General features: G+C 41.2%; 1 protein-coding gene across 1 annotated transcript in view; it reads right to left on the reverse strand.

Annotated features, from left to right (window-relative positions):
* The window catches only part of PDS5B (PDS5 cohesin associated factor B), a 112,896-nt gene that overhangs the window by 32,789 nt on the left and 64,452 nt on the right, over window positions 1-15,655 (reverse strand). The window contains exons 15-21 of the mRNA XM_066582929.1: window positions 14,987-15,035; window positions 13,585-13,724; window positions 12,585-12,700; window positions 9,737-9,842; window positions 8,099-8,259; window positions 5,301-5,424; window positions 2,147-2,305 (exon numbers count right to left, since the gene is read on the reverse strand). Of these exons, the coding sequence (XP_066439026.1) occupies window positions 2,147-2,305; window positions 5,301-5,424; window positions 8,099-8,259; window positions 9,737-9,842; window positions 12,585-12,700; window positions 13,585-13,724; window positions 14,987-15,035 (855 nt within the window). The remainder of the gene's footprint in view (window positions 1-2,146; window positions 2,306-5,300; window positions 5,425-8,098; window positions 8,260-9,736; window positions 9,843-12,584; window positions 12,701-13,584; window positions 13,725-14,986; window positions 15,036-15,655) is intronic.

Below are 15,655 nucleotides of genomic sequence, written 5' to 3' on the forward strand. Positions count from 1 at the left end.
CAATTTATTAAAGTAACTGATACTCTGCTACTGTTAACAACATTCAGAAATCTGCATCACAGCAGCAGTGGACCATAGGGAACCTGTAAATATTTCTTCAAAGTTATTTATTTTATTTTTTTAACCCCTTAAGGACCAGGTTGTTTTGTACCTTAAGGACCAGACACTTTTTAGGGATTTTACCTATGTGGCGGTTTTACTGCTCTATTTTTTTTCCTTTAGCTACCAAAATTATTTTTGCTGCGTTTTTTTTTCCGTGACATATAGGACTATTTTTTTTAATATCTTTTTCACTGACTTTTTTTTCCGTTTTTTAGTTTTATTGGGGGTAAAATGCTAAAAAAAAAATTATTTTTTTAACATATAGTTTTTTTAAAAATTATTTTTATATTTACACTAAAATAAAATATGGAAATGGGTTCCTCTATTTATTTCGGACGTTTTGATATATAGTATGTACGGTTTTGGTTTATAGGGCGCATACGGTGACGGTTTTTGTTGGCGTCTGCTTTGTGTTATTCCCTTTTTTATGTATGTTTTGTTGTTTTATTCTGTTGTTTTGTTTTACTTATGTATGTAATTGTATTTTTTACTATCTGTGTCCCCCATGACGTCATATAAGACCTCTGGGGGACACTCACTTTTTTTTTTTTTTAAACTTTATTTGACATTTTCCCACTGTAGCTGGGCAGTCCATAAGACACTCAGTTACAGGGGAAAGCAACCCCTGTGGTGACATTAGTCACCTGCAGAGCTGCCAGGGTCTAAGTCTGACCCTCCAGCTCTGCAGTAGCAGGGAATCCCGGGAGGTCACATGACCCCCCGAGGCTCCCGTAGTGAAAGAACTTCTTACTTTCACTTTGCCCCTACAGTGCTCAGCACTGTATATCGGGGAAGCAGAAGGCAGGAAGGGTTAAAAACCCCTCCTGCCTTCTGCTCCAGGTTATCAGCTGTCACTAACAGCTGATAACCCGTTCCTGCCTCTGACTGATTGCAGAGGCAGGAGGCTTAGAGCACCGCCGTATTTTTACGATCGGTGGTCCTTTAAGCCCAGCACCAGCCGCCGTATATATACAGTGGCTGGTCCTAAATGGGTTAAATAAAGTGTCCCACTAAAAAGGGATAAACATGATCACTTTAATGCTTACACAATGTATTGCAATAAGTTTGTATGTTGCATTTTTGAAAGTAAGGCCGCCTGCGCACGGGCGGAAATCCCGCAGCGTGATTTCCGCCACTGAAAGCCTGCATAGGAGTGCATTACAATACGCACTCCTATGCAGACGGCCGCGGTTTGGCCGCGCGAAATGTCGCGCGGCAAATAAACCGCGGCATGTCCTATTTCTGTGCGGGGCTCGCAGAGCCTCGCACAGATACGTCACTCACCCGGGCGCAGGCGAGTACGCGCTCGTCCCTGCGGGCGCTCGGGTCGGGTCCCGCGGCAAGAATTCTCGCCGCCGGATCCGACCCGCCCGTCTGCAGGCGGCCTAAAGGTCCATTTACACACACAGATGATCGCTCAAAATTCATCAGAAACTGACTGTTTTGAGCGATCATTTTGCATTAGCTACTAATAGGCTAATCAGCCCATTAGAAGCTAACTAGCTCCATTTGCATGTGTCAAAGAGAACAGCGGGTGGTCTGTTCTTTAAATACAGTTATTGTTCTCCAGTGGGACAGCTGCCAAAAAAAGAATGTCATCAGCGCTGCCCACGTACAACTTGGCGCGCGGTTTATCTTATCAATCCCGGTGGATTTTAAGCTGAGCTGAACTCAGCGATTGATGAAAAGTGCACGGTAAGTGCACGACGGGCACACATTTACACAATGATTATCCCTCAAAAGATGATTTGAGCGATTTTTAAGCGATAATCGTTGTGTGTAAAAAGGTTTTCAGTCTATTAAGCCCTGGATCAGCCTATTAAAATTACCACAGTAGATTAACAGTAGTGCAACACAAAGAGCAGTGGTCTCCAAACAATGCCTCTTGTTTGGCTGTCAGGGTATGATAAAAGTTTTCCTAAATAGCTGGAGAGTCACAGGTTGGAGACCACTGATCTAGATCATAAATATTACAGTGTACCAACAAGTAAATGTATAGAACTTAAAAAAAAAAAAAAAAAAAAAAAAAAAAAAGAACACTTACTCTGTCAGTCATTAATAAGTCCTTTACCACAAAGTTAGCCACCATTGACTTTAATGGACCTGCAAACTGATCAGGTGCCTGTTGAGCTATGTGACCGATGGTTATGAGAGAGATAATAAGCTGCTCCGGATTACTGGGATCAAGACTTTTGTGTAATGGCTAAGGAGGTAAAAAAAAAAAAAAACAATGAATTAAAATGCAGTGAAATAGCAATTTGGAAAACAATAAATGCCCCAATCTCCCCCCCCCCCCCCCCTTCCCCCCAAAAAAACCACACGACCGCACACAAAAGTCTTTAAAAAAAAAAAAAGGAAGCGCTAAACCTGGAGCGGAAATGTTTACACTTCAACTCAACACAAGATGTAAAATATGATAAAATATAAGAAGCAACCCTCCACCGTTGCTGTCAGAGCCACGACAGAGGATAGTAGAGTATTCCCCATTGCTTTCAATGGGGCAAGCCATGTTATACACACAAAAAAATAAATAAATATATATCTCTTACATTGTTATTCTATATAGAAGTTTATGATGTAGCCAACATTAACCTCTGCAGCTAACAATTCATTATATTCATTTTAAAAGGGGTGTTCTATTAAGATAACCCGTCCATATACGTATCCCAATTCCCCTACATACAGGTACAAAAAAACGATAGTTCCCACACCATCTACGAACGTTATATTTTCCACTGTTTTAAACTCTACAGGGAATATGGCCAATGCCAACTTCCACCTGGCAAATTAAGCTGTTGGCCTCAGGAATGTGATCAGCCGACTGATGTTGCGGCTCTCTGATTAGAGGGGTTATCTGATGAGACAACCCTTTTAACCACTAAACAGTTTTGCCTTGCCGCAGGCTTGGAGAAAACTACTTGACAGTTTTGCATAAGTATAGATCAGACAGAGGGAGCACCTATTCTAGGGAGAATCACCCCTCTGGCTTCATTATAGTTGATGTGATAGCTGCATTTACTTAACCCTTTCCAATCCAATTTGTATCCTGGTTTTCCTAGAGAACGTACTCTTTTTCTGCCATTATACAACGGCGCTAAATGCTGGCTAAAGCCAGTACTGCATGAGGCGACACGTTGGATAGGCTCCGACAGCAGAGAGGCTGGCAATATATAGTAAGAGAACCCCGACAGATGTCTTCCAACATTGGAGCTGTACAGCCTTAAATCATAATGTCTTCAGAGGTCAGACAGTGGAGTGGAAAGGGTTAACTTACAGCCTTTAGTTCAGCCTGTGTAAAGTTGAGGGGGCAGACCAGAGAGGAAGGAGTAGGGAAAGACGACTCGCCATCTATGATTAGCTTGCATTTTCTGGCCCACGGGAAAGGTAACATGGACTTTTGTTCACGTCATTACCCTTCCTCTTGTCAGAGCGCATACGTACCCTTTGATTGACACATACTGTATGGTCCTGTCTGCCCCCCCCCCCCCTCCCCTTATTTAACCCTTTCCCATCCAATTTGTATTCTGGTTTTCCTAGGGGGCTTACGCTTTCTACTGTTATACAACGGCGCTATATGCTGACTTAAACCAGTACTGCAATAGGTGATACATTGGATAGGCTCTGACAGCAGAGAGGCTGGCAATACACAGTAAGAGAACCCCGATGGACGTCTTTCAACATGGGAACTGTACAGCCTTAAATTATAATGTCTTTAGACGTCAGACAGTGGATGGGAAAGGGTTAAAGAAATACTGTTAAAACACGAGCACTTGCTCATGTCATCACCCCTCTGCACCTAGTTAGGGCTCCTGTCCACAGGCGAATTTTTATTGCGTTCCCCGTGGCAATAAACCGGCCGCGGGGAATGCAGTGAACGCTTTCCATAGTGTTGCTGTGGATCAACACCGATCAGATACGGATAGGTCATCTTAAATTGTCCCTAAAAACCCCTTTAAGTACAAAATGCATTAGCAAAAATACTCTGACATTCAACAGAACTATAATCCCAAGAGTAGATCTAGTTGAATGGCAGGAGCTCGTTCTAGAAAAAAACATTGGCTTTTCTCAAAAGGATTTAGTAAGTTATTTGTGCACACTTCCTAATGCAATCAGTACATTCTTGTTGAGAAATATGGTACATTTTATGCAAAAGGCAGGTTCATAAATCTGTCATTCTGTGGCATTAAATATTTTAATATTACAAACAGCCACCATAAATCCTGCATTCAATGATACTTAAAAAGCTACAAACTTGGGTACTTGCGATGCAGTGCACCGACTGGACATTAATCGGTTTATTAAGGCAAGGAAAAATATACAGCCAATGTACTTCACTTAGATGCTTGTTACAGGGCAGCAACAAACATCAAAACTGAATTAAACAGGTAGAGAGGAAAGCCATTACACAACACGATATCTTAATAGAAATGGTTCATGTGGCGATATAGCCAGCTTTCTTTAATTCAAGCCATTTAAAAGGCATTAAAGGTCCAAGAACATGCATATTTATGGAGTGTGAAAGCGTGCAGACAGCATGCAGAGAAAATAACAGATTGGAAGGTTTAAAAAAAATGATTCCTGGATGAGAAATAAATAACAGTGGGGAAAGGGAGAAAAAAAATAACTGGAAAAAGCATAAACATCCTCATCTAACAGCGTGAAACAGGCAATTGGACAAATCTGATACAGGAAAAGATTTGATAAGAAAAAAAGCTACTACAACACACCGCACAAGGTCACATGTAGTTCTATTTAATGTCCATGGAAATCCAAAAAAAGTTAAACATTGCATTATAACCAAAAACAGCAAAGGAGGCTACAACATACCTCCTGCAGTGCCTTTCTTCCAGCCCCCACAAAGATCTGTCAGCTTTCCTGGCAAGCCAGTTATAGCAAATTCTAGTATTTTCATAAAACTAATCTAAGACATCATTTCTTCTAGCTCTTTGGCCATTTCTCAGTTATTCCTCCTGGACATCTGAATAAATTGGTAACTAGGAGTTACCATTTCACTTGTCAGCACTAGGTCTCTAGACAGTCCAACATTGTCAGCACCGATTGGACAGTGTCAGATGACCCTTTTGACAGTTTATTCATACACTTCCATAAGGAATAAAGAGGAAAGGCGCTGTGCATGTCCTACAACACACATTTCCATGGAGCTGGCAGTTCCTCTAACTTCTGTTTCTAATCCTTACCTCAAATATTTGGGCAAACTGTGTCTCTTTGCTGGAAAATATTGCATGGATACAGTGAATAGAGTACTTTGCCTGGCGATGAGGCCCCTTTTTAGCTTTCTGCTGTAAAACTGGAAGTAAAGCTCTAGGACAAAAAGGAGAAAAAAAACAAAAAAAAAAAACACAGAACACAAGTACATGTAATATTAGAATAAGAGGTCATAAGAAATAGAACTTAGAAACTATTAAAAACAAAAAGTATAAAAAAGTGACATGATAGAATACTACATCTTAAGACATAGTTTCTTCAAACTGAGTTCATAGCTCGGAGCGCAACGTTCGTCTCATCATAGCTTGGTGGCGTCGCTGCAATATATAAGCCGGGCTTACTGCAGAGTGTTCCATATACATTTAAAATTACAAAAAGATGAGAAAAACATCACAAACTTACACTATAATCCTTAAGATAAAAATCATAAATTTGACAGTTTCTTAAAACTATTGTATATTGTGCAACACAAAATTGAATTGCATAAAAGCCAGCAGTATGTAATAAAATATCTATACATATGCACACACATACATATACACACACAAATATACATATACACACATACACACAGTGTGCTTAATGTTTGATCGATGTCTAGCCATGTGTTCTCAATGTATTTTTTGTTCTTCCTACGTATTTCATCCTGCATGTGCATTCTAGTAGATGGATCACATAGCTTATCCCACAGTTCATCTTTTGTTTTAAAATGTTAGTGTTTCTTGGTTATTTTTCAAATGGATTTCTTTTCTTCTGTGTTATATGGACAACACTACTTGCATTTAGTTTTGCCACAGTTATATGATCCTGGAACAAAAAATCTAGATGAACATTTTCCAGCTGCTCCATCTACTGGAATGCCCATGCAGGATGAAATACATGGGAAGAACAAAAAATACATTGAGAACCCACGGCTAGGCATCGAACATTAAAAATACATTTTATAACTCACAGCATACCACGTCATTTCTCTGAAGCACACACCGTGACCGTAGCGGACTAAGAGTAACACTGCTTTAACATGTACATTTGAAATCTCTTGCGCAAACAAGAAATGTTTAGGATTTACTGATCGAAAACACTTGTCCCCAACGGTCTAAGTGAATTAGAAAAAATAAATAAAAATGTATAGTTAACTTGGATTTTATCTTGTTTTTAAAAAAATGTGCACAAGATATACAATATATTTAATACTGCAGACTTTTATGCAATTCAGTTTTGTGTTGCACAATATACAGTGGTTTTAAGAATCTGTATCAAATTTATGATTGTGATTTTCTTAAGGATTATAGTGTAAGTTTGTGATGTTTTTCTAATCTGTGTAATTTTAAATGTATATGGGACACTCTGCAGTAAGGCCGGCTTATATACTGCAGTCACGCCATGAAGCTATAATGCAACGCACCTTGCGCTCCAAGGAGCTATGAAGCTTTATTGATTTAGACACGTTGCGTTCCAGCGCGATCACATGACTAATGACAACTATAGCCAAAAGCCCTCCCCATAGAGGACATCATGGCAACTCACCTGGCGTCTGACATGGAATACTTTAAGCGTATATATATATATATATATATATATATATATATATATATATATATTTTAAATATAATTTGTGCTTGAAAAAGGCGCTTACCAGCGCTGAAATGCGTTGCAGACATGTAAATAAAACATGGTTATAATAATTATTTGACTATTGGGACATATTCCATTCTAACCCCGATCCATGGAGTGTGGAATTCTTTTCTATCCACACTTAGTTATTTGTTTATGCCCTCTGGAACCCAGTGGGTTTTCCTCTCCGAGAAGTCTCTCCAGTTGCCCTGGATTCTGGACGGGGGATTTTGTGACAAGCAAACTAGAACACAAGGTGCTGCTGGGTTTTACCTTACACGTGTTCTCCCACCATGCACCAGGTGAGTGCTTAATTAATTTTCCCCACTATAATATAGCACAAACATCTCTTCAACAAATAATTTATACGAGACGCTGTTCATGTTTGTTTGATTTCCTTCCCATTTTTGATATTTTCACAGATGCGATGTTGAGAAAAAAAAAAAAAAGTTGTGGCATGCTCTATTTTTCTACGATACGCCATTACGCACAGTATATTCGCGTGGAAAATCGACCGCATACGCGACCAAACGCAATTTGCTTTTGCAATCATTTTCAGTTTTTCCGCTGCGGATAACCGCGCACAAAATCTGACACGCTAAAAAGCGATCGGTTCAGCAATCATCGTTGCTTCTAATCACGCAGCCATCGTGCACTGCTAGCTGATCGTTAAATTTAGGCCAACCTAAAAATAGTCATTCGGCCTTATCAGGAGGTCTCCATGGGTAGTGCTGATAGCATTGTTTCCCATCGGAGAACAAAGGAGCTGAAAGCAGATAAGAGCTCTTGGGCTATTAACTGCATTCAGCTAAAGGCTTCATTTGCACACTAAATTGCTATTGAGTAGCTACTTAATAGTTTATGCAAAATGATCCCGCAAAGCTGTCACTCAAACTGTCATTTGAGCGATCATCGCTCCGCGTAAATGGGCCTTTAGGCAAAGTATTTTGAATCTGGCTTCAAGTTACAATGTCCTGGAAAAGGAAAAAAAAAATGAAAAATGCCCTCCTCCATGTCTACAGTTTCTGTCCTTGAAAAGGCCCTTGTATATTGATAATATTGTATCCCAAGACCAATGTAACTGGAGGGATAATTTTAAACATATAGGCAGTAGACAGAGCCTCCTAGTACTAAATAAAGCAGAACTGTAACTTACGATCTAATGTGGGGGAAGTCATCTTCAATTTTGTTGCCAGTGTTTTTGAATATCTGCAGAGCTGCCTCAGCTACCTTTTCATCATCCATCTTAAGACAAGCCAAGAGTGATTCAAAGGTTTCAGCTGAATGAAATGAGATGGGATGTGTAAAAGACAGCACCTAGGAAAACAGAAGCAACAACTGTGAGAACAGCAGCAACATAATGTAGAATATAATCCAGGATGAACTGCTAAATCTTCCCATCAAAGATAAGAAAAAAAAATAAAGGAGTTTATTCAGACAGGACGTTAGCAGAGTTTTTTTTACAGCATATTCTGTAGAAAAACAAACAAACTGTACAGCCAGATGTTACATTGTAACAAGATTTTACCAAATCTCATTCACACATTGAGAAAAATAAATACTGAAGTCACTGAGGGGCAGAAAGATGGAAGTCCGATTTTACACATTCACTGGTAGATAGACAGAGGCAAAGCTATCGGACAGTAAAGACCCATTTAGACGGGATGAATGTCGGGCAAATGATGTCCGGCACTCGTCCCCGCACATATTCGCTCTCGTGCACCTGCACAGGAGCTAGTATCACTGGCTCACCGTGCGGTGGCTGGAGATTTCTCTCCTTGCGTTCACCGCCCCGCTTCATTGACTTAACATAGCAGCCGTTCAGTACTGGACGGCTGCCATTTCCACTGAATGATCAGCGATCTGCTCATTGTCCATCGTTATGCTGCATGGGCGATGAGCTGATTGCTCAATGTAAATAGTAGTCGTTCAGTATTGAATGGCCGCTATATTAAAGTCAATGGAGAGGGGCGGGGGAGAGCAAGGAGAGAAGTCTCCTCCAGCCGCCCCGCTTTGAGCCAGTGATACCAGCTTCCAAGCAGGTGTATGTGCAGAGATGAATGCCGGGCATACTTTGTCTTAAGGTTAGGGGAATACAGTATGTAGAGTGGTAATTTTGATCAAATGTAACAATTTAGGCAAGGGCTAAAACACGACTTTGCAATATCCAACAGACACAAAAAAGCTATCTTGGCCGAGCTGCACTTAACAGCAAGAGTTATGCTTTACAGCAGTCAAATTAACCGTAGGAAACAAACAGAAGATGTTCATGGACTTTTATAGGAGAGTGCTCAGAGCATCCTCTGACCTGTGCAGAGGCCAACGTATAGAAGGAGGAAGAATAGTAATTATCACATATTGTGAATAATGGATCTTGTGATATCAGGCTCTGTGGCAAAAAAAAAGTTGCTGCATTTCTCGATTTTTCTCAAATATAGATAGTGATGTGGAAGATTGAAAAAAATATCACCATAAAAAGAAAGCAAAAACTTAAATTTTCATCAATAGGTCACTTTGATTGTACATTCCCTTTAAGCTGCAATATAGTAATTTAGGGCCTTAATGTGACATTTAGATGTAGGAGTGTGCAACCTCACGGAGCAATCTCAGCATTTCTGAAATAAATAAATGAAAAGGCCAAATGGAGCAAGTTCTTTTTTTTTTTTAAAACACAAACAGAGAGCTGTATAAGTAGATCTAAATTGTGAAAATAGAGAGAGAGAAAAAAAAAACCGATTCAGCACCTCTGGAAAAGTGTCAAATATGACATTACTATGTTATAACCATTATTTACCTTAAGTAATTCTAGGCCTGCTCTGATTGCTTGATCTGTTAGCACGCCTTCTTCTTCATCATCCACTGTGCCATCTATTGACTTGTTCACCAACTTAATTAGGGAACTTTTAAAGAAAGATGAAAACAGATAAGTTTAAGCTGCTTCCTTCTCACAGCAAAGGACACATTTTATGCAAAGTCGCCCCCCCCCCCCCCCAATTCTCCCCCAAATCCAAAGTGGTCTCAAAACAAGAGAATTCCAGGACTGCTCCACATGGATACATACCTCGTACATCCTATCATAGGCACATCAACAGATAGATTAGAAAAACATAAAGACTAACTTCTTAAGGCAGGGTTCACACACTGCGGATTCCCGTCAGAAATCTCGCGGTTTGGCCGCAGCAAAAACCGCGAGATTTCTGCCGGGAGAACCGCGGCGGCTTTGAAGCGGTCCGGCTGCATGCTTTTCCGTTGCGGCCGGCGCTCCCATAGAGGAGAGCGCGGCCGTAACATAAATAAACAAAAAACCGACTGTAAAGAGACATGCTCAATCTTTTGAAACCGCGGCTGCGGCGGCCGCAGCTTCAACCGGATTTACCGCAGCAGATTAGCCGTCCCGTGTGGACGAGGTTTCTGAGAAACCTCGTCCACATGGCTGGCTAATCCCGAGATTAGCGGCCGCGGGCGGATCTGCTGCGGCAGAACCGCGGCAAATCCGCCCTGTGTGAATGCAGCCCAAGGATTGTATCAAAACAGTTTGGGGCTTAACGACTACGGACATCTTCACAGACTTTGTTGTTAAATCATATTATTACGTAAACAATTATTGCCATTTGTTTTTATTACTTTTTTTAATCCATTTACTTTCTGTGCTTCCATGTGCTCCAGCACACCACACTGTTGTAGGACTGAGATTTTTACAGAATCCATCAGTCAGGAAGAATGATGGAAGACAAACTAATGATGACATTTGGGGATGGAAACGTAACAAGTTTTAGCAGGTGGAGATGGAAGCGATTGTTAAATCCTAGTTACAGCAGGGGGAAGGAAGGAGATTAATGACATGCTATTTAGGTAATTGATCAGGATCTACTCTACATAACTACAAAGTGCCAGCTGCTAATTAACTGCTTATGGTTACAAGTGCCGACGCTGACTCATTACTGTGCTGGATGCAGGCTGAGGCATGAGGAGGGGAACAAATTAAAACAATTTTTATGTGAAAATACACCAATTTACAAAAAAAAAAGTCAGTGGTGTCCATAGCCTTTTAGAACCACACTAACTGCCACCCTGCAGATAGTCATAACCTTTACATTTACATGGATATGGCAGTCGGCTGTTTGAGGTATAGGTTGTACACATTTTAGAGATTTGTTTATTGCAAGAATACCCATTATGTAGGTTTTCTTTAAAGTTAAATATTTTTTATTCAATAAAAATGTGTTTGCTGTGTTTTTACTTTTGCATTGCTGTTTAACCATTAACTTTATTTACTACTATCCATTATATGACATTACTGTCTGTGTATATGAATGGCACTGAATATGTAAGGGCGCACTACTAAAGCCTTAAAGGGCTCGTATCCATGACTGTTTTCATCACGTACTACAGTGGGGAATTTAAAGGGGGGGGGGGGGGGGGGGGAACCACACAATACACTGTGCATATCAGTGAGCGTGTGATTCGTAAGCATGCAGTGCCATACACTGTCTTAGACAGCAAACTGCATGGCGGCCGAATGTGTAAAATGCTGCGGGACTTTAAGCAGATAGTTCTAAGGAGGATTATTCTTATTATACAATGCCAGGACTGGTGGCATATGACAAGCCCCTCTTTGTTAAATATTTGAAAGCCCTGTTCATACTTGCATCATGGTTTAGCTTTGTAAGGTTGCATTTACATTACCAACAGTGTAACAGAATACATAGTAAGTCAAGGTTAAATCATTTTGACAAAGAATATTGCTGCATGTAGTCAAGTCTGTAAAGACTGCTAATGAACGTCTGACGACAGTGTGAGCATAGCCTTAAAGTTCCTATCGGAGAAAGAAAAAAAACTGCACTCTCACTCAAGCAAATCATTACTAAAGCCCCCTTCACATTACTGCCATGGCTTTGCAAAGTACACCGAGAAATCCTGAAGGATCTCTATGGCTTTGCTGTTTTGGACATAAAGAATGATGTTGCAGAGCCTTAAAGGGGTTTTCTGTGGAAATACTATTGATGACCTATACTAAGGAGGGGTCATCAATAGTTGATCGGCTGGGGTTCGTCGCTCAGGACCCTGACCGATAAGCTAGGCGGGCGCATGCTGTCAGAGGTTGGAGCGGAAGTCTCCGCGCTGTACTCTATATAGTGACCAGTGCCTGTAACTGCAGGCACGGCTCTCATTGAAATAAACACAAGCTGTGCCTGCAGTTACAAGTGTCAACCAGTACACAGAGGTTGGCGCGGAGACTTCGGCTGCTTCAACTTCGACCTCTATGTATTTGTGGCGCTCACAGCATGTGCCCGCTCAACTGATCAGTCAGGATCTGGAGCGATGGAGCCCAGCCGATCAACTACTGATGATCAGTAGTATTTTCCATGAAAAACCCCTTTAAACATTCAGAGTACTAAAGGACTGAAAAAATGGTTTCCTTTAAACATGTAAAAAAGAAAGCAATAACATTTAGATTGCTGTACTTAAACTAGGCAAAAGCCAACATATAACTTTATTGACCAATACTACCCATATCTGTAGTGTAAATTAAACTTTTATACACAATACAACTTTGTGACATTTTCTGCAATGTCCGCAGGTAGGTTAGGGCTGAATGCCATACGTCATCAGTACCAATGTCATAATATACCGCTTCTTACCTTATTGACTCAGTGTCTATGTGAACAGGTGCAATCCGTTCAAGTAGAAACTTCATCATTTCCAAAAAAGGATTTGTTGGTTGCTTAGGATTACCCAGTTTCTTTGTAATATCACGCTTTTTTTCCCATGAGGAGTGAAAGAAGAGAAGACATGGATTAACTTCAATTTATTATTTTACATATTGCTTACATTCTGGTTGGAATAGCTTTCCATCAATAAGGTATGGAAACCCATTCCACAGTAATCTAAATTATTGCTGTTATCACTGCTACAAAAACCTGCATTAATGCACTGAATTGGTTCAATAGCATCGGAATACTTTTAGTCTGCAGACTAGAGACCGGGATCAAAACCCAGAGGATAACTATGCTGAATCTTTACAGGAGTTCTACAAAACTGATCAGTAACAGTGTCACTGCTGAGACCCACACCAATCAAGAGAATGGGGGTCCTGTGGCGCAGTCTTCTCACTGCAGGCTCGCTGCACCCTCCACAGTGAGGAGGAGATGGAATGGAGCATTGGCCGCACACAAGTAGTAGAGGGCCCCTGTTTTTGAGCTCATTTGCTATGTAAAAGTCAGTACCTACAGGGGAAGATTATCTGCTATTTATTTTCCTCAGATCCTGCTCCTTTGCTGCCCTTCACCACAGCTTTATTAGGGAATAGCTGTGATCTGGGACTAGAATTCATCTAGACTGTCTATAGAGGGACTGTGGTAGTCTGAGATACACCCCATATCTGATGACTGGCTAAGGCTGCTGCTTCCCCCTCCTCTTAAAAGCTTTTCGCTCCTCTGATTGGCTGCTACATATGAACACAGGTATCACAAGCTCAGCAGGTAGTTTGTACACAGAGCTGATTTCTACTATAGCAAGGACAGAATGATTATAAACTACAGATTGCTATGCAGTGTGAAAGTTAATTGCCACACATACTGAGGGAAATGAGCCTTTTTACAGAGGAGGCCAGACGGTCGATTTAAGGAGGGGTTCTCTTACCACAGAAACTTCTGCCTGCTTGCATGAGCAGGTTGGACTGACAAGCTTCTCCAGCTGGCCTCTAATCTTGTCATCATCCTCTAAAACTTGTGTAAATTTCTTTAAAAAGTCTTGACCTTTACCAGGGTCTGGTAAGTTTCCTACATAGAAAACAAACAAAATAAACATAGCACAAAAGACCCTTGTTTTTATGCATGGTAAATACGTGATGCAAATAGCAGTAAGTTTGTAAAACATGGCAACATATTTTGCATTACAACTATAAATCCCATTTCTCAAGACTAAGGCTTGCTGTCCACGGCAGTGACAATCACGCCGTCTGAAGCTTTCCATAGCATTGCTATGAAAAGCGCGGGCTCCCTGTCCACGAGCGGAGAATCATTGTGATTCTCCGCTCACGGACGGCAATTCGCAGCATGCTGCGAATTGCCCAGATTAGGCTGACAGGCAGAGATTAGTCTGCGGCTCCTGCTCCCGGGCGGCGGAGCTCCGCCGCGGGATACCGCAACGCCCGTGGGCAGGGGGGCTTAAAGAACCGCATCTAGTTTATTGTACTCTGTATGGAGAATAGCTGTTCACAGGTTACCTCTAAAAGGTTTACAATTCAATAAGTGATATGTCCAAGCAGATAATGATAATTAAAAGCAGCATTGCAGCGACACAACTTTGCAGACCACTGAACCCCACACCTGATTGTCTACTACACTATAGACCTCTAACATATCGCTGCAGTGTAGCCTCCTTTCTGCTTGTGATCAGACACCATCATCTTTAAATTTCCCTTTGCTTTCTCTTCCTCTATGCTATAAATCCCATAAGGCCTTAGTATTACATTTCAGTCACTGGTTGCTTCACTTCACTGTAATGGAGACCAGTGAGTGACTTCTTGCGCTGTATAAATAGGCAGTTTATCCGTGAATAAGCTGCCTGTTAACGAGGCAGATCTGCAGCACATTCTGCCTCCATTCACTGAATGACTATCACTAGCACAGTTGTCCCATGACTGACCGCTGTCCCATGTAAAGACAACCTTCCTTAGATCCACACCCATCTTGTGGATAGGGGTTAACGTTCAAGCACTGCACAAGCCTTGTAATATTTGTGAACACAATCTTCTCCATTTGCTCCTTATTTAGCTCTTCCTACTATAGATAAAAAGGGTCATCCTAGGAGCCAAGGATACCTACTTAACAGCATTTAAGTCCAATGTTGTGTAGACCCAATATAAGCACTTCATTCCTTTCTGCAGTTTCTAATGGAGTAACCATGAACTGGGCAAAGATTTGTTCCAGCAGCAGCGATGTGCCGAATGACTAATTCAGCCTTACATGATAAGATATATGCCTATGGAACCCACAATAAAACAAAAGTGTTAAAATGATAAATTCATATGTGGACTTACGGGTAATGACCATCACTTTGGAAAAAATTGCCTTACTCCCAGACTCAGACTGAAAGACAAAAATTGTAAAGAAATTCCATAATAAGGATATATGCCATAAAAATAATGTTTAGTCAGTATGGAGGTTACAGAAGATATTGTCAAATAGCACTGAAATGAGAAGGACCATGGTCCATGCTGACAAAGCCTACACGAAAAAGGTAGAAGGGTATGACACATTGCGTATTTGTAGGAAGAATGGCCAACAGGGAGGAAGACTGACAAAACAACGGTGGATTTCGAGGGACTGCATGAACACATTCACAGTAGGTCAGAGCTAATATAGAGAAAAATCAACCTCCTAGACAGAGTAGGGCTGCCCAGGACACATCCTGTAACTGTGTGTGAAGGATTGTAGAGGACAGCAAAAAGGACATTGAGGAAGAACAGTGTGTGTGCATGGAAGAAAGACAAATCCGATGCACAGACCAAGCGCTGGCTTCCTGGGCGGACAGTGAAGGAATGGAGAGGCAGCCAAGTATAAAAAGCACCCCCTGGAGTTTGGGACAGTCTGCTGACTTGTGGAGAGTGTGATCTGCCTTCAGCCCACCCGTGTGCTCCACCTGCCTGGCAGTAAGCCTGCAGTGTAGATGGGTTGTGGAGCTGAAGGGAAAGAAGTGCCGCAGTAAC

This window comes from Eleutherodactylus coqui, chromosome 1 (genome assembly GCF_035609145.1).
Source record: "Eleutherodactylus coqui strain aEleCoq1 chromosome 1, aEleCoq1.hap1, whole genome shotgun sequence".
NCBI classification, from domain to species: domain Eukaryota; kingdom Metazoa; phylum Chordata; class Amphibia; order Anura; family Eleutherodactylidae; genus Eleutherodactylus; species Eleutherodactylus coqui.